Here is a 20,467-nt window from a genome sequence, read left to right as displayed (position 1 = left end):
TCATTACAGTACTGCAATTAAAACAGTCAGAGCCATGTTTTTCCCAAGATTTACATTTTTCAACTCATGTTTGTACAACGTGGCTTCTCCATTAAGCTATGGTTTGAAGTGTGTTGCAGTCAAGCTACACAAAACAGACTTGTGCATTTCCTCTCCTCCCCACAGAAGATTTTTTTTTCTTTTTAAACTTTGTATGGAAAAACGATAGTATGAGACAGCTAATTGTTGTTGAACAGGGAAAAAGGGATAAGAATTCAACATTTCTATCATACTTAAATACTTGCAACAGAATGATTGCAAGCAAATCCAACAGCCTGACTTAACAAATAAATTTAAAAAATTTAACTCAAAGAAAGCTCAAAAAAAGAAGAGGGAGGTACTTACAGCCTTTAGCTACCTCAACATTCTTGCCAGATAAACTTCTACTTCAGCAAACATTTCCTATTTCATAAAAATTTCAAAATATTCTGAACTTTACAGAAAATACTGTATTGTATTTTTCCTTTGTAGTCTTTAAATATATTTTTGAATGGAAACTGGAATTTAAAGAGCCAACTAGATATTGTAACTACCTAGACAGGACTTCTAAAGGCAAGTGTTTAAAATATTAAAATGTTTGTATTACATTGGATTGTAACCATTTCATTTTATTAAAAATAGCATTATGTTAAGACCCTGAAATACTGCTAATCCTACTGACATTCACGCCAGAAAAGAATAATGATGAGCTATAAGAAGTCTGGACCTACATAACATAAACAAAGCAAAAACAAGATGCAAAACGTATTGTTTCATTTCTATAGACATCACATCTACATCTCTGAAATTTCACCATAACCTTTTGGTTTAACTAAACTTGTAGTAAAATTTTACTGAAGACTAACAAACATTTCTCTTGTGGAAAAGCTTGGCAAAGGGAAATAAAACATTTTAAGAATGAGTGACATGATTTGTTTTGTTTTTCCTCCTATCATAACATTTAACAAACACAACACTCATCAAAAAGTTAAAATGGAATGTCTGCCTTATTTCCTAGAGACACTCCTAGAAGCACTTAGGACACAAGAACAAATGACTGTTTTCAGAGCACCCTGCAATTATTGTAATCAAAGCAAAAAAAAAAAGATTTTCATAAATCCACGGTATACTGTCGAATACTTTTCATCCTTGAATAAGATGAAAAGAACCCAAGAATGAAGAGAATCCAAAGACTCAGCAATACACTGTTCTCCAGGCACACACATGCAGACCGTCTGCCAGTGGCAACGCAGCGCATCACAGACAGGCACACTGGATACTGAAGAAGGTAGAAACTGCAATTCATTGACTGCTACAACCAGTTGTCCTTTTCCATAGTTAAAAAGGCAACATTCATCACACACACATGCATTTCAAACTTTCCTTCATCAGTCAGTGCCAGCTAACATCCATCAACCCAGAATGAGCCTTTATAAAAGAAATAAAGAACTGGGGTTTCCGAACTTGGCACATCCACCAAGCCCAGGCAGCGACAGCCATCATTCCACTGGGATTCAGAAGATAAAGCTCAGGGCTGAGCAAGCAGAATAATAATCCAGCATCCTGTGGGTCATTTAGATGTGTGCCATATAACTGGCACATACAACTATGAATATGTGTGAAAAAAGATAATGTCTACAGAAAATGAAAGTTCTACATGCAGACCACCCTCTAACCTTAACTGCCATTTCTGCGGTTGACAGAGTTCTTGCAATCAAACTAGTTCAACTGTTGCTTGACACAACAGGTTCCTACAAAATTGAATACAGCTATTCAAAGTCTCAAGTTTTACAGGTGTAAATTGTTTCCTCACCTTCAATTGAAAGGGAATGCACGCTCTTATGAGTTCAATGCTTACTGAACGGTATCAGATGAACAGGAAGACAGCATTTCAAATCAAACTTTCCCACTCACTGCCAGAAGCACTACTGAATGTAAGTAACATTGACTTTACCTTTAAGAACACTATTCAGAAATGACCGAGACTGGTTTTGCTCTCTTTCTTAACTATAGCCCACCCTGTTTTACATGTTACAGGCTCCATCTTCTGCTCTACCAACTAAGGAGCATAAAGAACATTCTACTGCAAATTCAAGTCAAGAAAGTTTCAATGATTTAGCATTTACGAGAATATGTCCCTATAACTCATTGAATAAAACATATCAGTTATAATACTCAGTGTAGACTGAACACTTACAGGATCATTTACTGTTTCAGAAAACAAAGGTGGTTGCTCTGGAAAACAACACAGTATGAGTTGTACAAGTAACAGGATGAAGTATGTGCAGAAGGTGACATAACGAAATGCATCCACTTCAGCACCCTACAAAGGAAGGTAATATTGCAATTAAAAGGCTTGAGAAATTTCTTTAAAACAGCATGTTACTATTTACAAAAAACAGATCCTTACTGTAAATTCTGCAAACTACATCGATACTACACTACATATACCACCACCACCCACCAACCACCCTGGAAATTAAAGTCAATGACTATTTTGGTGAAGAGAAGGTAAAGACAGCAGGGAGGAGATGGAGGATATCACATATGGAATCTCCCTTCTTTGTTTTCATTCTATCAGTGCCATAAATACACAAGCATAAACTTCTTCTGTACAGATGTGCTCCTTAAGACATGCTCTGTACCAACACAGCCTGCCCCAATTAAGAATCAAAGTACAAAGCATTTGTGCTCTGGATAGAAAGGATTTTCCAAAGCAAATTTACTGGCATGTACAGAAAAAAGACAAGAATCAGAGAAGTAGAATTTTGATTACAATTTGTTGTGCTCAAACTCCAGAGGTTCTTCCATTTTTTCTATTGGGACTGACACATAACACACAGTTCACAGAAATTAAAGCACAAGGATGAACGTAGTTAAAGACAAAAATATTACATATTAGCACATAGTTAAAGACAAAAACCACCCTCAAAAGCTAAAAACAAACGGCTGAAAGCTCTCAAATGTCACAAAATGTCTTTTCTTTAAAGAAAGGAAAGTGATATGTCATTTCCAGGCACATTAAGCTGTTATTTGAGGTGTTACTATAAAGCAAACTGACATAAAAAATGTTTTACTTCTGTACTTTCATTTTGTCTCATCAGATATGAGACCACATCACCATCAAACCAAGTGTTTCAGGAAGTCTGCTGTGTAATCAACAGGAAGATGTAAACTCCCAAAAGAGTTTCATATCAAACACTACAGACATTTATTTTATTCAAGCAGGCGAATCCCCTTTCTCAAACAGCCAGAGGAACTTTCTTGGCAACTGTTGCTACAGTACAATCACTACGAATTTCACTAGCATTTCAAAACCTGAAAAACAAGAGCCATTAAGTCACGCTCATTTTGCTTTTGTAACATAGGGAATGAAGGTACACTGAATGGATCATTAACTAACCTGACCAACATAATCAGCAAGCAAGTACTTTATTATAGCAGTATTGGGGATTACTTTCAGCTGAATGAGGCTAGCAATCACTTACCGTATTTAAGGCAAATATTATTTTGGATCTAAAAATTACTGTGGCACATAGCAATGAGATGAGCCAGAAAATCGTCATTACACCTGAAGACTGGACTCCTTTCATTCTTTCATATTGTATTAAAAACGTGGCAAGCAACTGTGGATAAACAAGATGGAAATATATTCACAAGCTAGGTTTTACAACAACAGATTATATACATATACAATGTACCATGTTAAATTGTGACTATTAAACATTTCAAATCCCCTATCTCCCAAGTATTCTAATAGCTAGAGATTTCAAATGTAATGCAAAAATATGTTTAAGTTAAAAAAAAAAAATAGAATTAATCTCTGGAGCAGTAAAGACAGGTAGTGGACAATGGGAAAGGGATATGTACGACAGAAGCAAACTACCACATACACAAACACACTGTCAAAAGCTGCCAGTCTTTATTTTTTCACTTTCCTAGTTTTACATTGCAAATCAACATGTAATTATAGTGACTCTATGTACTTTTCAAGTATTTCCTGACTAGTTCTTTTCAAAACAAAGATTTCTTTCCACACAAGAAGTCTGACAAAAGTTTGGTATCTACCCAATAAACCATCACAAACTATTTAACAGGTCTTGCATCTGTCAGTTTGCTTCAGGGCTGCTGGGGTTTTTGCTTTGTTTTTTGTTTGCTTTTGTTCTTCCCCCCCAACCATCATGTTTAACACCTCTATTCCAAGTCGGTGATAAATGTAAGACAACTGTTTAATCAATAACAGGACATTTTACTTGAAAAAATTGCAGAGATACTGCTGTGAAAAACAATACTTATGCACCAGGGTAGAAAGCAGCTCGATGGGGACCCCTAGGTGCATTGTGGGGCTCCAAACATAAAGAAAACATGCTCTGAAGAATGGTACATGTAAGAAAGTTTGTAACACCTTCATTGAACTTCATAAAAAACTGTTGAAATTTTTATCATCTAATTTCATCAGTCCTCCCAGCTTGATTCTTTCTCCCTATGCTTGAATCAAGTTATTAAATGTAAGCTAGCTCAAGCCTACCAAAAAAAAAAAGCAAGATAACGAGCACTGGCTTGCGTGCTGACATGCAACAGACACACTGAGCAAAGCTGAGCTTTTTTTTTTTTCCTTTATCAAAAGAAAGCAGACACTCCAGAGTCACCATTTCACAGTTCAGCTACAAATAGAGTCTCTAACGTAAGGACTGTAGCTTAAGGAATGAAAACACTGTGCATAAGAATAAGGTGTATACTATTGCTTAAGGCCTTGGAACACCACAGGCCATAACAGAAGAACTTACCATTGTTATACCCAATACTGTAGGGCTAATGAGAAAAAATGGAGCTCGAAAAATATTTTGACTTCTTTCCCAGAAAGAGTAGAAAAGGTCTGCCCAGCAGACTATCCACAGTATTAAGCCCAAAGCCTGCAATACAAAAGTGTATTTTATACATCAGTTCACACAGATCACACAGTGCAATACTTCCATGAACACTACATACAGTGGGTTAATGTAAGAGTCACAATCAGATCACTTATTTTAGACAATCCTACTTAACAACTTGCATGGAAGAAATGTAATTTGGTTTTATCTACCAAATCCCACAAACAAGAACAAAGTTTAACTTTTAGTACTATATAATTCAGTGTCTTATGAAGCAGAAAGCTGGGGAATCCCATGTGTGAATAACAGACTGCAGAGACAAGAAACTACCCTTGTTATTATAGCCCTTTTTAAAATTTTTCATTTGTTCTACAGAAAAATATTAAGAAAATACTAAGAACTAATTTCACAATAAAAGTAGAGCAGAACTTCTAGAAACATATGTTGTATACCTTAAAAAGCTGATGGGATTATTAAGGTTTCAAGATTGAGTTGCCTCAAAATAGACTTCTCCAAGTGGTCTTACAAATGATTTGCATGCTTTTTTGATATGACAGTTTCAGAAAGCCTATTGATAACAGGGCAAAAGAAAAACACTAGACTTGGAAATCAAACAAATGTAGAACAAGTAGATTACAGCTAGATATTGTGTGCATGGACAGAGACTGATGTTCAACAAAAATAGTTGTGCTGAAACATAGCTGAAAACAAAATTGGGATAAACTTAGAATCACAGAATGGTTACGGCTAGAAGGGACCTCCAAAAGTCATCAGGTCCAACCCCCTAGCTCAGGTAGGCAAACAGATAAGCTTACTAAGTTATGATTTTAAGAAGTCACGTACCGTTTTGGCTTTGTTGAGGTTTGACATTTGGATGTACCCCCTGTCATGGCAGCGAAGGTATAGGAAGTACACTGGGAAGCAGGCCCACAGGTAAATGCAAGGAATCCAGACCAGAATTGTGTTCTGAAAGCACTGGGTGAAGTCTGGATTTTCTGTGTGCCATGTCAGATTCCAATCCTGGGGAGAAAAAGTAGGTTGTGTTAAAGAAAGCACAGAACTTTGTTATATAAAAAGCAAACAAAACAAGCAAACAAAAAAAACAGCAGCTGCTATCTGCCTTATTCTGTAACTTATTGTATATTGTGCATCTAATACTGTAAATGATGCATCTAATTTTATTGTACGTTTCACAGCTAAGAAATTTTTAGCCTTCACGAGAAGCCATTAGAGTCACTTTTGTTGGCTACCCACAGCTCCCATAACAGGTAACTCATTCAAATATAAAAATTGAGATCTTTAACAGCCTTCATCAGCACTTTCATATTATCATTGCAGAAAAATAAGGTGCCAATGCTAGCCATCTCCCACTACCCATGTACACATAAACAGCCAGATATACTCCATTCCAATATTTAAGCGTGGAAGTGTTATCTGGCACACAGTAAGAGTGAATAGCATGAGATAACATCACTATTCGTAAAAGTCTGATGACTCTGAAGCTGTCTGCAGCAAACCCAGTTGAGACTTAGTGGTAATTCACACAAACAGCAGTAAGTAGAACAGGCTCACCCTTGCAGCCTATTTCCCACTGAACAAAAGGAAAATATACATCAATATAACTGCTTCCCTATTTTTTTCAACGTAATTGTTGAAAATGAGAAAAAACACCGTATGCTCAAACCAGAACTGACACAGTAATGAAAATGTGATCATCATTTCCATTCCTGGTACAAGGGCTAATTATGAACACAGAACCATTCAGGTTGGAAAAGACCTCCAAGATCTGCTGGTCCAACCGTCCCTCAGTATTACCCACTAAACCACATCCCAATCCAACCTTTCCTTCTCCAGAATCTGTAGTAACATTAACTTTCATACCCTATTTATCATTGGCTGGCATTAGAGAAATCCCTTCCAGTAAATTTTACCTTAGCATTACTGTCTTCGCTGTAAAATTTATTACAAGGGACATTTCCTCTGAAGTGCTGTGCAGTTCTGACTCGCCACCAAAATGACGCAATACAAACATACTGCTCCTGCACACAGACTGCAGCATTCATCAGCCAAAGCAGAACTTACAGGTTTCGGTTTAAAAGCCGCACAGCCAAGACAAGCAGTCACATGCCCAAAGGCTTGTCAATCACAGTGCCATTTCAGCTGCAAAGCATTTTTTTGGACTGTTGTATAGCCTGCAACTGCACCCAACACCAGTACCACAACTGGGACATAGTGGCAGTAAACTTTCTCAGCTATAAAACCGCACAGGAACACGACATCTGTATCCTTAATTGCTCTCAGCTTCCACTGGTTAAACAAAGTATCATACACAATTATAGAGATAAACAGACCTCAAAAGAAAGGAAAGATACAACTTGCAAAAACTGCTGACCAGATACTATTATAATCACAGAGCAGGAGGTTTCCCCTTAAATTTGACCATTTTGCATAAAGATGGTAATTTTGACCTTTTTTCTCCAAAAGGTTATTTTGAAGAAAAAATATATATAAACAAATATACTTTCATGCCCCACTCTGCTCCCATTTTCTGTCCGAATCTAGGACTTGACTTGTTGAGATACAACAGAATATGCACAGCTGTTATTTCTCCCCTGTAATTCCACAGCATTCTAAAATTTCTTTTCACTTTTTTTTTCCAGTTAAAAAATAAAAGAACCATCTCAAAACCTAACGCAGCTGAATCAAATAAATTAATAGTGGTAGAACACAAAAATGCCTAAATGTGTTTTAGCCTGTCCACATGGGGATCACATAAGTTTTTCGTGACAAGGCAGCAGCTCTGCAAGGCTGTGGGTGAGCCACATGCTTTTAAGTTCCCCAGCTGCATAACATCATCAGAAATTTCAGCTGAGTCATCCTTACTTTTAGCCACCACGTAAGTGTTTTTCAGCCTTCTAAATCCCAGCTGCTCTGCTCCAGCACAACAGCCAAGAAAAAAAGTCTCATGACTCTGCAAGAACAGTTTACAATTGACAAATTAAGATGGTTAATATGATTACACAAGTGAACGGACAAGATTTAAGCCGCTTTACCAAAAAGAAAAAGAAATAAACATGAGATTTGATGCTTTATTTATTTTAGACGCTGCTTAAGGAAGTTAACTACCTTCTTTTCTGGTGTTGTTTTAAACTGCTTGCAATAAAATATATCAGGCGCCTACCTGAAAGGGCAGGACAGCTATTGCAGGTGTCACTGCCACGTGGCAAAGTGGAAGGAAGCAGTGCTGCATGCATGACTGCTGGGCACATTGGCCAGAGGATATTCTAAAAAAAACATGTGCAATCTGTAGTTCATTGGACCTTCATATTTGCAATTGATGTGTTTCTGTGCAAAAGACAAGAGGGTGCGACGCAACAGTACTTCAGGGTTAAGAGCAGAAAGTCAGGACAAGCGGGCAGGCTGGGGTAAGATTACTGCTAGAATTTAACAGCTACAGCAACATCGGTGTATCTTCTTTCACGCTCTTCCAGGATTTGATCCAGAGGCTGTCCAGAAGCCAAGCAAGCTATTTGTAAAACACGCTGTACTTTGTGCAAAGGAAATGGCTGCACGCAGGTGAGGTACAGAACCCCTTCATCTTCACATCCATTTCAGGTGACAATAGGTAAGGAAACCATGCACAAAGAGACACACGTGGCAGCATTTTCCCTGCTGATTTCCTAGGTGCAATTAATTCTCTTTAGCTACGTCTACACAAGGCAGCAGCACAAATAGGAAACAAGCTACATGCTGCTGAGGACCTAATGTCCATACCAAGTGTTTTTCACACAGGTACACCCAAGGGGAGCTGCAGGCCCCCCTGCAGACTGACTGCAGTGCCCAACAGCCCCTGGAGCACGTTCCGCAGTCAGTGCCTGTCTGAGGGGTGCTCAGCCCACTCCAGCGTGAACCACAGTGCAGGGCTGGGGATTGTCAGGAGACTGCCTCTGAAGCAGGATCCCAGACTGAACCTCAGTTCTGACATTAAGCAGGCAAAGTCAAGGGGGACTCACATCTGAGGATCCACGTGGCAAGGTTTTGGCAGCAGGGGGGGCTGCAGGGGTGGCCCCTGTGAGCAGAGCCCAGCAGCTGCTCCATGTCAGATCAGAGACAGCTCCAAAGGGAGCTGCCACTGGCCGGAGCAGAGCCATGTGCAATACAGGTGGGGCCTCTGTGGGAGCATAATTAAAGGAAAAAATCCGCTGTGCTACAGCAGCTGGGAGAGAGGGGAGAGAGAGTGAGAAAACTTGAGAGAAGCAGCCCTGCAGCCCCCAAGGTCAGGGCAGGAGTTGCTCCAGGCAGGCAGCAGCAGTTCCCCTGCGGCCTGCGGAGAGGCCCCTGGTGGAGCAGGCTGTCCCCCTGCAGCCCACATGTCCCACATGGAGCAGATCTCCACGCTGCAGCCTGCGGAGGAGCCCCCGGTGGAGCAGGTGGATGTGGCCTGGAGGAGGCTGCGGCCCATGGAGAGCCCCCACAGGAGCAGCCCGTGGAGAGGAACCCATGCAGGAACAGGGGTATGGGGGGAGCTGCCGCCCACCCATGGGGAACCCGTGCTGGAGCAGTTTGCTTCCTGGGGGATGGATCCCGTGGGACGGAGCTGTGGGGGAGCAGTTCCTGGAGAGCTGCTGCCTGTGGGCAGCCCCCACAGGATCAGTTTGGGAAGGACCCCACACGGAACAGGGGCAGAGTGACCGCAAAGGAGCAGTGGAGAGGAGATGAAGTGTTAGGGACTGACCGCAGCCCCCATTCCTCCCAGTTGAGGGAGAAAGACGTAGAAGGTGGATGGGGGGAAGGTGGTTTTAGTTTGCTTTTAGCTCTCTCTACTCTAGTGTGTTAGCAATAGGCAATAAATTATATTAATCTCCTTTATGCTAAGTCTGTTTTGCCCACGACAGTGATTAGTGAGTGATCTCCCTGTCCTCATCTCAACCCAAGAGGGTTTTTTTTTTTCCCCCATTGTATTTTTTCCTCTTGTTCCCTTGAGGACAGGAAGTGAGAGAGCAGTGTGGTGGAACTTAGATACCTCCCCATGTTAAATCACACCATCCCAAGGAAGGCATACCCAGAAGTCTGCACGGAAGATACCACAGTTTTATGATGTTCAACCCCAGCTGGAAGACGCATCAATCTCATCATGAAACCAACATGTATTCATACTCAAATTACAGTGTTCAGTTACAGAAGTCTAGACTAGTCCTGCCACTTTCAGGTAGATGTTTCTCCTTTAGTTTACATAAACCCAGTTTCAGAATTGTTTTGTCTCAGCAGAAGCAAAAGTCCGTAAAGATCAGTGCAGAAGCATTCACTAAAGCAGACCTTTGTATTTAATAGACCTTAATTAGCAAAACGAATTATTTTCTCCCCTGAATAAAGCATTAGAATGATTTTTGCAAGTTCTGTTAAAGCAGTACGTTGTCCCATTTTCACATCTCAAAACTTAGTAACAATATTCACTCTGGTGGATCACCTAACACTTCTATTTTGAAGAGCACATCAAATGACAGAGATCCAAGTACTCATTAAAAGGTTACACAAGCTAGCAGCCTCCTGCAATGCAGGAGGAGGAAGAGACAAAGTGGGTTAGTTTTACAATTAGCATAATTTGGAAGCAGCCTTTAGATTGAACCATGACTGCAGGTACCCACAGGAAAAGATTTGCAGAGTGATTGATCTCTGTTCCTTTCTTGGTGGATGTTTGGATGGTCTGCTTACTTTTAATCTAGTCCAGGAAACGCACGTATCCCAGGCTTTAGTTTTTTTTCCCCTTGCTTTTTAATTCCCTTGGCAACTTTAAAGTTTCCCAGAATAGCAAATGGGTATTTTTAAAATTGTCTGACCCATTTCTCAGTTTCTCAGTTTTCATTCTAAAAAAATGAAATTTTCATTTCTATCTCCAGCACAGTAGTTGAAAAAATACCACAGGTTTTGCGCCAAATAGCTTGTTGGCACAAGAAGGCTTCATATCATATTTGAAGCAAAACCCTCTAAGATAAACACAAAAAATGCTTGGTGTTCCCTGGAATCACATGGATCTATTCAGAGGTAAACTGCGTATTTAACAGCGCCTGAACCCTAGGAAAAAAGGTAAGGACAAGTTATGTTAATTCCTGTCTAAAATTTCAGGAACAGGCGAGATAAAAACATTGGCAGTGGTCCTGTAAGACAAAATGGCAACACAAAGGATTGGTTATTCTGCTGCTGTTGAGGGAAGGAAGACTACAGGCAAGCTGCATACCTCCAGTGTGTCTACTCTAAGGAGTAACAGTATTTGACACTTGCCAGGACCTTGTGCCTGGCTGCCTCTCTCCTGGCAGCCGGGAGAGGCTGCTAAGTGAACAGCCACTGGCCGCCTGTTCTCACATCAATAATCCTACTTGACCCACAGCACATTTCAAAATTCTCACTGGCAGAAACAGAGAGACCAAAATCGCTCAGTTTCATGCCTGCTGTGCGCAAGTGTGCTAGAGATGTGGGCTGACAGCCACACTGTTAAACCCACCTGTACGAACCAGCTGTGACTGAAAAATGACTTAAACATTACTATGCACCTACGTAAAAAAAATGATATTAAGATTCCAGGGTAGTTTTGTAATTTCAAGGTCAACATTCCTTCAAAGGGAGCTGATACTGATATCAGTGTGTACTCCCTTCTTAAATATCACCCACAGAAGAACCACCTTTGAGAAACCATAGCTTGGTATTACAAGCTTATTTTCTTAGCAGCAATATTTTTTTTTGTTTAATTCAATGCTTACATTTAGTAGAACGCACGTAATTAGGTCTCTCTGGCACCAACACTGTTATTTCTACTGACAACTTTCATTATAACAGTATCACCACTTTCTTATCCAAATAGGAAGTCTCACAATCTAACAGATATCACACAAAAAAATTCCCCAGTATAACACTCAAACAATCCACGAGCTGACTCAATCTTTTTCCTTCAGCCTGCCGCAAGGACATCAGCCTTAACCCTACGTTATTTACAACAGAAAATTTCCCATCTGCCTCTCCCCAGATTGAAGATTTTCCTGACCTGGCCAAGCATACAACCTCAGAAGAACTAGCATCAGTGTACAACATGGGGTGGAGAAAAGGACCTCTCCGTTTAAGGCTGCTTTGAAGAACTCTGAACTTGCTTTGGAGGTATCTGATACCACCATTCTCCATCAAAACCAGTAAGAATGGTTACACTGTTGTCTGCATTAAAAACGAAGAAAAATAGAGAACTCCAAAGTGATCCAGATTTTGTAATGGGTTGGAAAAAGTTTTCAAGTCCTGTCTGTTTTCAAGTCATGAACTTGAAAGAACTCTTCAAAGCTATTCAGCTTAGCAAGCAAACTTTATTAAATTCATCCCTAGAAGTTTTGAATAAAGACCAAAATCATGTTCTCAAAGTACTGCAAATACATCATCTTTATTCCCTCATTCACATTCCACTGTCAGATAATGAAGCACGGACTGAGGCTCAGCATTTCTCTAAGACAGCATATTGAGACTAGAGCCTACAAGCATAAACACACACCTTCACCAGCGTAACATTTGCCATATTGTGTTAACTATTCAGACTGAACCACAAGGGGTGACAAGTTGATAAAAAACAGGCAACAGATACACACAAAAAAAAATTTACTCCAGAACTCCCACAAAAAAGCAGTAGAAATACCCACACCTACCAACGAAATTACAGCCACAGCTCTCCTGTATCCTCAGTTATATTCACAGGAATTAGAAGCAGACAATCACTATAGCCCTAAGTGAAGCTAACGAAACACTAAGTTAGATATATGACACTACAAGCAACCACCATAAGCTTCCTTCTATTTACATGTTTATAAATCCTTTGAAAACACTACATGCATTACAGCAGAAGTATTTGAAAAAAGCACTCCTTACATTAGAGGATCCAATGGCTCTAAAACCAATTCCAGATGAAGTTGTGTAACATACAAAGACATGTATTTTTTCACCTTCATTGGTATTTATTTCCTCTGGTGTTTGTTTTTTTTTTTTTTTCTTAATAAGCATAAAATTAACCAAAATGCATTGATCTCTGCTGAGAAGTAAAATTCTACTTTGCTGCAATGCATGAAAAGTAAGTTTATGTTGTATTTAATGAAAGCTTTCAATATGCTGCCTATTCCTATGAAGACATCCACTAACTGTAAGAAATAAATGGCTTACTGCTTTATTGCATAATCTAAGGGTATAGTCTGCAAGTAGGGAGTAGCAGAAAAAAATAATTTTTTGTACAGATTTTATGATAATGTCTGTCCAGCAGCTACTTCCTACATTCACTGAAAGCCCCATGGTTTTTTGTTAAAAAGAAAAAAAAAGAAAGGATTCTACTAAAAAGTAAAGTCCATACAACCAGATACTTGATCTCATTCCCAGACCTCCAGAGACTGAAAACACCACTTCTTCAAGGAGAAACAGAACAATTATGTCCCTACACAGAACTACACCATTTATCTTAAGCAGTAGAATAAATGAACATGCCGCGTGGCTAATCACTGATTTGAGTAGAGAACTCAAGACTTGCCTTTGTGGTCACACGTGAGGATAGGTGCTAACACCCTCACAATACAGACCAGTAACAGCCTGGTTAGATCAACACTTTCCTGCCGTTTTGTTCTTCTGCTGCCACAAAGCTCAAGTGAGAAAAATCAAAGGTAATTACTAAATTGGGATGTAGGAATTAATATTTGGATCACAAACTCTCATGGGGCTCACATCTTCACCCACAGAAATATGCTTTTACTAATACCACAGGAGAATTAAACTTACCGGCAACTGAGCATCTTCTCTTACTTGATACCAGGTTGTTGGTTTGTGTTTTTTTGTTTGTTTTTTCCTTGACCAAACAGTAAGAACCAAATATTTCTCCTTGTAGAATCATTAATGAAACAACACCAAAAAGCTATAAAGCTAACAGTTTGTTGGTTAATGCCAAAGAGTAGTTATGGGAGCAAGAAACAAATAATACAGCTTAATAAGAAGAAAGTAACAGGTCTCCCATTTAAGATTTTGCCATGTAAGAAGTTCCGTCTAAATAAAAGGCTTTGAATCATTCACAAACAAACCTTCCAGCTCAACCTCCCACAATATTATACTCAGATCCAGACTTCAGATGTAGAAAGAGACCCTTCTTCCTCCTTCATTTCACAATAATTCCGAAATCTAAGCATTATTCTTACAGTCTCTTAATGTTGTTACAGGACCAGACTGCCAGTGCAAAAGAAGAAATAAATAAATCATGTAACAACATAAACAAGGATCCTAAAAAAAAATCTATATCATTTATATAAAGAAGATGGAAGTTTCTCATTGCATTGTCTATTAGAAATATCTTAGCAAGTCTAAGTTCTCAAAAGTAATAACTTCCATAAGGCAGATTTGATTTATTAACACATCCTAGAAAAAGCCTCTACCTTTCAGCCCTAGTCCTAAAGTTAAGTCAGGTGTCTGCACCTCCTTGTCCAAATGCAAAACATTGGTATTTCCTATGTTAGCAAAGAGTTGAAATCCTTTGTAATAGCTTCAGCTGTGCAGTGCTGTCTGTGTGCAGAATGGCAAGCAGCAGCATGTTTTGATTGTGTTTCCCTTTAGCCTAAAAGAAGCAGCTAGTGCCAAAACTTTGCCAGAAAAGGAGCACCTGCAGCTGTGGAGTTTAACAGAGCTGATCTTTGTAATCCAAAGAAGCCAAAAAAAACCTCTGAAATACGGCATTATTTCTTTGTGCCGGGTAAACATATGGCAGATAGCATCAGCACATTTCAAGCGTTTCTGACTCTGTAATATTTCTGTACCCTGCCCTGCCTGCAAGTACCATGAGACAACATTTGGCCCCATGACAACAAATATTGTTTACCATTGACAGTTTCATAAGTAAGGGTACAACATTTATCCTTCTGTAAAGTTCTGAACTAAAAATATTATTTAAAATGACACAGGAAAAATATTCCTTTTCTCATCTCCTTTTTGCACTAAAAATGGTATTTTCGTTTAATAACTCAACAGCCTGTATATCAAACTCAAGTCACCGTGAGAAGTTTGAACACACCTGTACACAAAGCTTACAAAAGGACTAAGATAACAGCTCAAGTTGTAATAAGCTGTGTCTGAACCTATCACAGATGCAAACAGTGAGAAAAAAGTAATGCAAGGAATTCTGACTCTATTAAAAGTAAGTAAAAGGTCAGTACCCTGCAATAGGCTTTTTAGAGATGTGACCCAGAATGACTTCAGTGCAACCCCGCTTAACCTCCACGTAGGCTGAGTATAGCAGTGTTTCAATGTGAACTGCATTGCAGCTGCAGGAAGGGCACAGCTTATTGGGGTGCTCAATTCTTCTGAGCAACCTTGGAACATTTATCTTGCACCGACAGCTGTAAAATGACAGATCAGCTGTTAAGAAAATCCTCATCAACTCACAGTAATCAGGCTTCATTTTCCTGTATTTTCCCTGAACTAACCTATCCTGAACCAACAGAGACCATTTTAATGTTTATGAAAAAGGACCACAGACAAAACTCTTTTACAGGTTTAAATGAGAAGGAGATGACAAATTGCTCTGGCTTTCCTCCTCAGATGAAAACTCAACCAAGCAGTGACAGTAAAGCAATTAGCTGCTAATTATAATAAATGCACCATCTTGTGTAAAGGTTTTCCTGTTTAACTCTCTGCTCCTCCTCTGTTCTAATTCCTGTCCACGTGTGACCTTCCTAGGTCAGTAAATACAAGCAATTTTATTATCTGCATATTCATTGGAATTCTTAATACCAGGGTTGTAACAAATACACTCATAAACTCTGTACCTTTATAACTAAAGAACTTAAACTCACAGATTTACCACCACTCTCACAGAACCTGAGGCTATCTACCTTGCTCTGCCACAAACACACTGACAAAGTACTATCAAACTACAGGGAAAAGCAGGCAATAATTACTAAAAGATGCAATCTGTCTTCAAACATCGCTAAGAAAACCCATATTGAAATTGCCACTGTGAAGATAAAGGTGTAAAACACAACAGTCTTATTACTACCTAAACTAGGCAAAACCTTGAAACACCATTTTGCAGGAGCTGCCTCCAGTTAAATCAAACACCACCTTGTCTTCTAGTTTTCTGTAAATTAAGACTACAGAACATTACTTCCCCCTTCCCTCCCCCCCCCCTTTTTTTTTTTTCCTAATTTATGCAGTCACTGATCTCCTTTGTGAAGGACTTTTAGACTTGTGTGTGTAATAAGTATCTGTTATACTGGTTTATTTTAAATATTCTTTGTATTAAACTTCTTTATCCTTCTGTAAGTGTCTTTTGTTTGCCACTACGACATTACTGACCTCCCAGTCATGCCTGAGCCTTTGAAAGGAGGAAATAAACACACAAATTAAAAGCAAATGGAACTCACTAGGTACAAACCACACACTGCATTTAAGCTTCCAAGACTGTCTGCCTGCTTGCCCAAGCTGCATCTACATGATAGCTTGAATCCAGAGATCTCACATTTGATAGTGTCACATCAGTAACTGTGTTATGGGCTATCAGTGCTTATAAAAGTATATTATTGATACATTAAAAAAAATCTTAATTGCCACAAGTTATTTTCTAAGTCATTTTATGACTAAGTAAATGCACTAAAGACATTTCACAGTGCAAAAAGCTCCAAGATTCCAAGATATATACTAATTTACTACTTATCTAATACATGACAGCACGAGCCACAGAACTTGAGAACATGAAATTACTCCTTCCATAAAAAAATGTGGTTTTCCTTCAGAACTCTCTTTCAGGAAGATTATCAGCAAGCATAAGCAAGAACCTCAAAGTTTCAGGTTGTACTTGACTTATAAACACCTAATGAATAACTAAGACACCGTGTAAAACCTGGCAGAACAGCTGGGGACAGACTGTAAAGAACTGCTTAGTTTGAATCGGCGTTTTTGTACCTCCTACTTCTTTTTCATATAAGCCCTGCTGCACCTTAGCTATGAGAACTCATCAGCATCACAAAGTTACCAACTTCTTCCTTCAGGAACTGCAGACATAAACAGACTTTAGACGTGATACCACATAGCTTACAAGCTGTGAAAAACTGAAGCTACCTCAAAACTGTATTCAGAGGAAAACCAGCAGACTATTTCAGAATGTAACTGCACTGAGACCATAGATCATGCAAGTGTGCATAAATATATACACACACTGCTAGGTCAGCGAGCAAAAATATACATTAAGTTCAAGGCCTCCCTTAACTACCATCCTGGATCTAAAATGATAGCTTTCTTCAACCCTTCAATTTTTTTTATTTTTTTTTTGCACATTAGTACTGAAGCAAGGCAGACTGCACTCATATATACTTTTGATACTCTAGATGAAGCTATCCCAGCACTTCAGGACACAAGTTTTCCAGTTTAAACAGGCCCTTAAAGTCACTGAACTGAAATGCAAGTACTGCAAAATGTTACCCCTAACTCACAGGTTCTTCGGTGGTTTGTTTTTTTTGTGTTGTTTTTTGTTTTGTTTTTTAAAGCTTTTGGTATCCTCAACATCTTACACAGCAGTAATTTTGTATTACAAATTAAATCCTTGCAGTGAGATATTCAACAACACTAGGGGAGACAGCAAGGATGAAACAGCATGCTTCCAAAAAGGGAGCCTGGTTCAAAGAATAGCAAGGAACAGCGAAGTTCTGTACACAAATCTGGTTGCGGTAAAAGTTAAGATGCTGGGTACCAAAGATGGGTTAAACAGCAAGAGGAAAACAAGGGCTGAAGAAGACAGCAGACTGGGCTGTGGACCTTTCAGAGTGAGTATTAAATAAAAAGTCTGTTTAATTCAGACAAGAATTTCCAACAGTAACATTCCTTAGGTGTGCAAACAAGAAAAATCCTGGGCAGCAAGGCTTAAGAAGATTAGCATAACGGTTTTTAAAGGCGCGTTAGGTCCTTTCTACCTGTGAAGTGTCCCCCACAATTTGGAACTAAGCTGTTCCAAACTCAACACCACAATTAAGAGAAGCTGCATCTCCTTCACTGAAACAAACTGGGTTTGCCAGTGCTAGGAAATCCCGCTCCTCCAAGTAGCGGGGCCTCAGCCCAGCTGATGTGACCATAGCTCACCACAAGAATGCAAATATCTGTGTCACCAGCTATTATAAATGTGGCCCAGCCCTGAAAAGCGGAAGCGTGCAGCACCCCTCAAGACAGGAAAGACAGTAGCACAGGCATAGGTGGTACCTGGAAGTCCCATAAAACACAGCATACGCACAGGCATTTTCTGGAAATCCACTACAACTTCAACATCAACAAATCATAGCAACAATGGAAATACCATAAACTGTAGTCAGAGTACCCATAAACACCACTACTAGCATTTCCACCCTTCCCACCACTTGGAACAATGCATCTGCTTTGTTGTTGCATCGAGATGTTAACAGGCAAAGTTCAGCAAAGGAGAATACTTTTCCAGACACATCTTGCACCAACTGGAATCCACAATCACTTTTTTGCAGGATTAGAAGAATCCATAAATCAAACAACCACACCCACAGGATCTTTTGCTCAAGAAATGAAAGGCAGACTCCACGTGGTTTGGAGAAGGATGACAAATCACAAAGACATCTATATTCTTGGAAACCAAAGCAGCTAGTAAAAAAGCTCTGCAGAAATTACAACATACCAAAACCATCAAAAATGGCTGTATTACATACAAGTATTTTGTTTTTATAACAAAACAATCAGTAAATCAGAAGTCCTAGGCAAACTAGACATTTCAAACACAGTAAGTCTAGTTGTTGCTCCTACCTGATGCTTCAATTCCACAATTCAATGCAGCTCTTTTTCACAAGACTACTACTCTCATCTAAATTTATCCATAAAGAGAATTCTGAAACCTGTACTGTCTTAGACACTTCAAATAAAAAGGTCTTGTTCTATGAGTGAGAGGAAGGAAAATCTGATAGCAGCTCATAATTTAGACAGTTTTGAGAAACCTGGAAACTAGCTGAGATAACATAAGCAACATAGAAGTTGGTTAACAAGGTGACTTCTGGTGGGCTGGAAAAGCTAAACACCTTGAGGTGCAAACGATCTTCCTAATATTTGCTGAGTAATATTTTAACGGTTCTTGAGATAAATAATGCAATGCTATCTTCTGAGATATCTTATCTTTTTCTGAACCAGTAAAGTATCCCATTAGCCCAATACACTTGGCAAATACCCGATAAAAACATTAAAAGTTTTTTTTGAACAGTCTACGAAAGACCACGTGTTTTTCTCTTACCCCACATCACCTTCTGCAGCTCCCCCCCCCCAAGTTTTGTGCGTGTATTTTGCTTTCTACATTCTGAGGGGTGTCGTTTAAGAAATAAGTCTATGTTTTTCCCCTCCTCTGCACAACCTGTTTGTCCACACACCTTGTTTCCTCCAGAGCAGGGTTTCCAGCACCCCTCTGCCCTCTCAGGGGCCGCACTGCTGCCAGCACTGGGTGCCTCGGCAGGAGCAAGACCTGCACTGCAACATCCGCACACCGCTCACCGCTGTTTCTTAAGAAAAACTGAAAACATCGCTCTGCAAGCGGGCTACAACTGCACCTCCACGGAAAGCGTATGTTTGGCCTCCTTCACAACCCCGCATGCCTCTCCAGCCGTCTGTGAGCGTCCATGCGGGCGGTTATTGCCACTGCACGTCCAGCCGGGGGTGGCCGGAGCCAGGGGCTGCTCCCCTGCGAGCCCCGGGCACCACCGGAGTCCCCCCGAGCTCCCCGAGCCCCACAGTCGGCCCCACACCGGCGGCCCCCGGCCCTGCCGCCTTCCCCCGGCCCGCGGCTCCCGGCGGCTCCGCCCGGTACCGGGCAGCCCAGCGGAGCCGAGCCGAGCCGAGCCGGTCCCATCCCATCCCCGCGGCTCACCCAGAAGGGCTCGGAGGCATCGGCGCTGCACAAGCTCTCGATCCCCATGGAGCCCGCAGCGCTGCGCTTTCCTCCTCCACACCTCGCCGTGCCCGGCCGGCGGCACCCCAGCAGCACGGCCCGGCACGGCTCGGCTCAGCACGGCTCAGCTCGGCCCGGCACCACCACGATTGGGCTCCGCGGTCACGGGGATGCCGAGCCCCGGCGGCGCCGCCCGGCCGCGCTGCGCAGCCCCGCCTCGGCCGAGGGCGGGCGGCGGGAAGGGAGGGGAGGGGAGGGGAAGGGCGGGGAAGGCAGAGAAACCTTTTCAGTAAATAAATTTCCCCTAAAATCCAACCCAAAGCTCGCCTGGCGCAACTTGAGGCGTCTCATCACTTGGTGCTTGGGAGAAAAGCCTGCCCCGACCTACAACCTCCTTTAAGGTCACTGTAAAGTGTAACGTGGTCTCCCTTGAGCCTTCTTTTCTCCAGGTTAAACATCCCCAGCTCCCTCAAACAGTCCTCATGGGAGCTGGTTCCCTCCACACTCCTTATATCTGATTTAAAACCCATCGGTTAAACATGTATTCGCGGCATCAATGCTCAGCTGACAGGCTAGTGTACCAGAACAGACCTGCTGGAGCATGGATGGCCCATGCGTAGGAATGGCATCATACACTGATGTATGA

General features: G+C 40.7%; 1 protein-coding gene across 3 annotated transcripts in view; it reads right to left on the bottom strand.

Moving 5' to 3' along the window:
- The window catches only part of ABCC1 (ATP binding cassette subfamily C member 1 (ABCC1 blood group)), a 55,764-nt gene extending 35,838 nt beyond the window's left edge, over positions 1-19,926 (bottom strand). For all 3 annotated transcript variants that reach the window (XM_084295791.1, XM_084295793.1, XM_084295792.1), the window contains exons 1-5: positions 19,801-19,926; positions 5,733-5,909; positions 4,806-4,931; positions 3,507-3,644; positions 2,216-2,341 (exon numbers count right to left, since the gene is read on the bottom strand). In XM_084295791.1, the coding sequence (XP_084151917.1) occupies positions 2,216-2,341; positions 3,507-3,644; positions 4,806-4,931; positions 5,733-5,909; positions 19,801-19,848 (615 nt within the window). In that variant the 5' untranslated portion in view covers positions 19,849-19,926. The remainder of the gene's footprint in view (positions 1-2,215; positions 2,342-3,506; positions 3,645-4,805; positions 4,932-5,732; positions 5,910-19,800) is intronic.
- Positions 19,927-20,467: the final 541 nt, after the last annotated feature.

Source organism: Netta rufina, assembly GCF_964035555.1.
Source record: "Netta rufina genome assembly, chromosome: 15".
In the NCBI taxonomy this organism is placed as follows: Eukaryota; Metazoa; Chordata; class Aves; order Anseriformes; family Anatidae; genus Netta; species Netta rufina.
The sequence above is the reverse complement of the archived record's forward strand: the minus strand, read 5'-3'. Positions and strand labels throughout refer to the sequence as shown.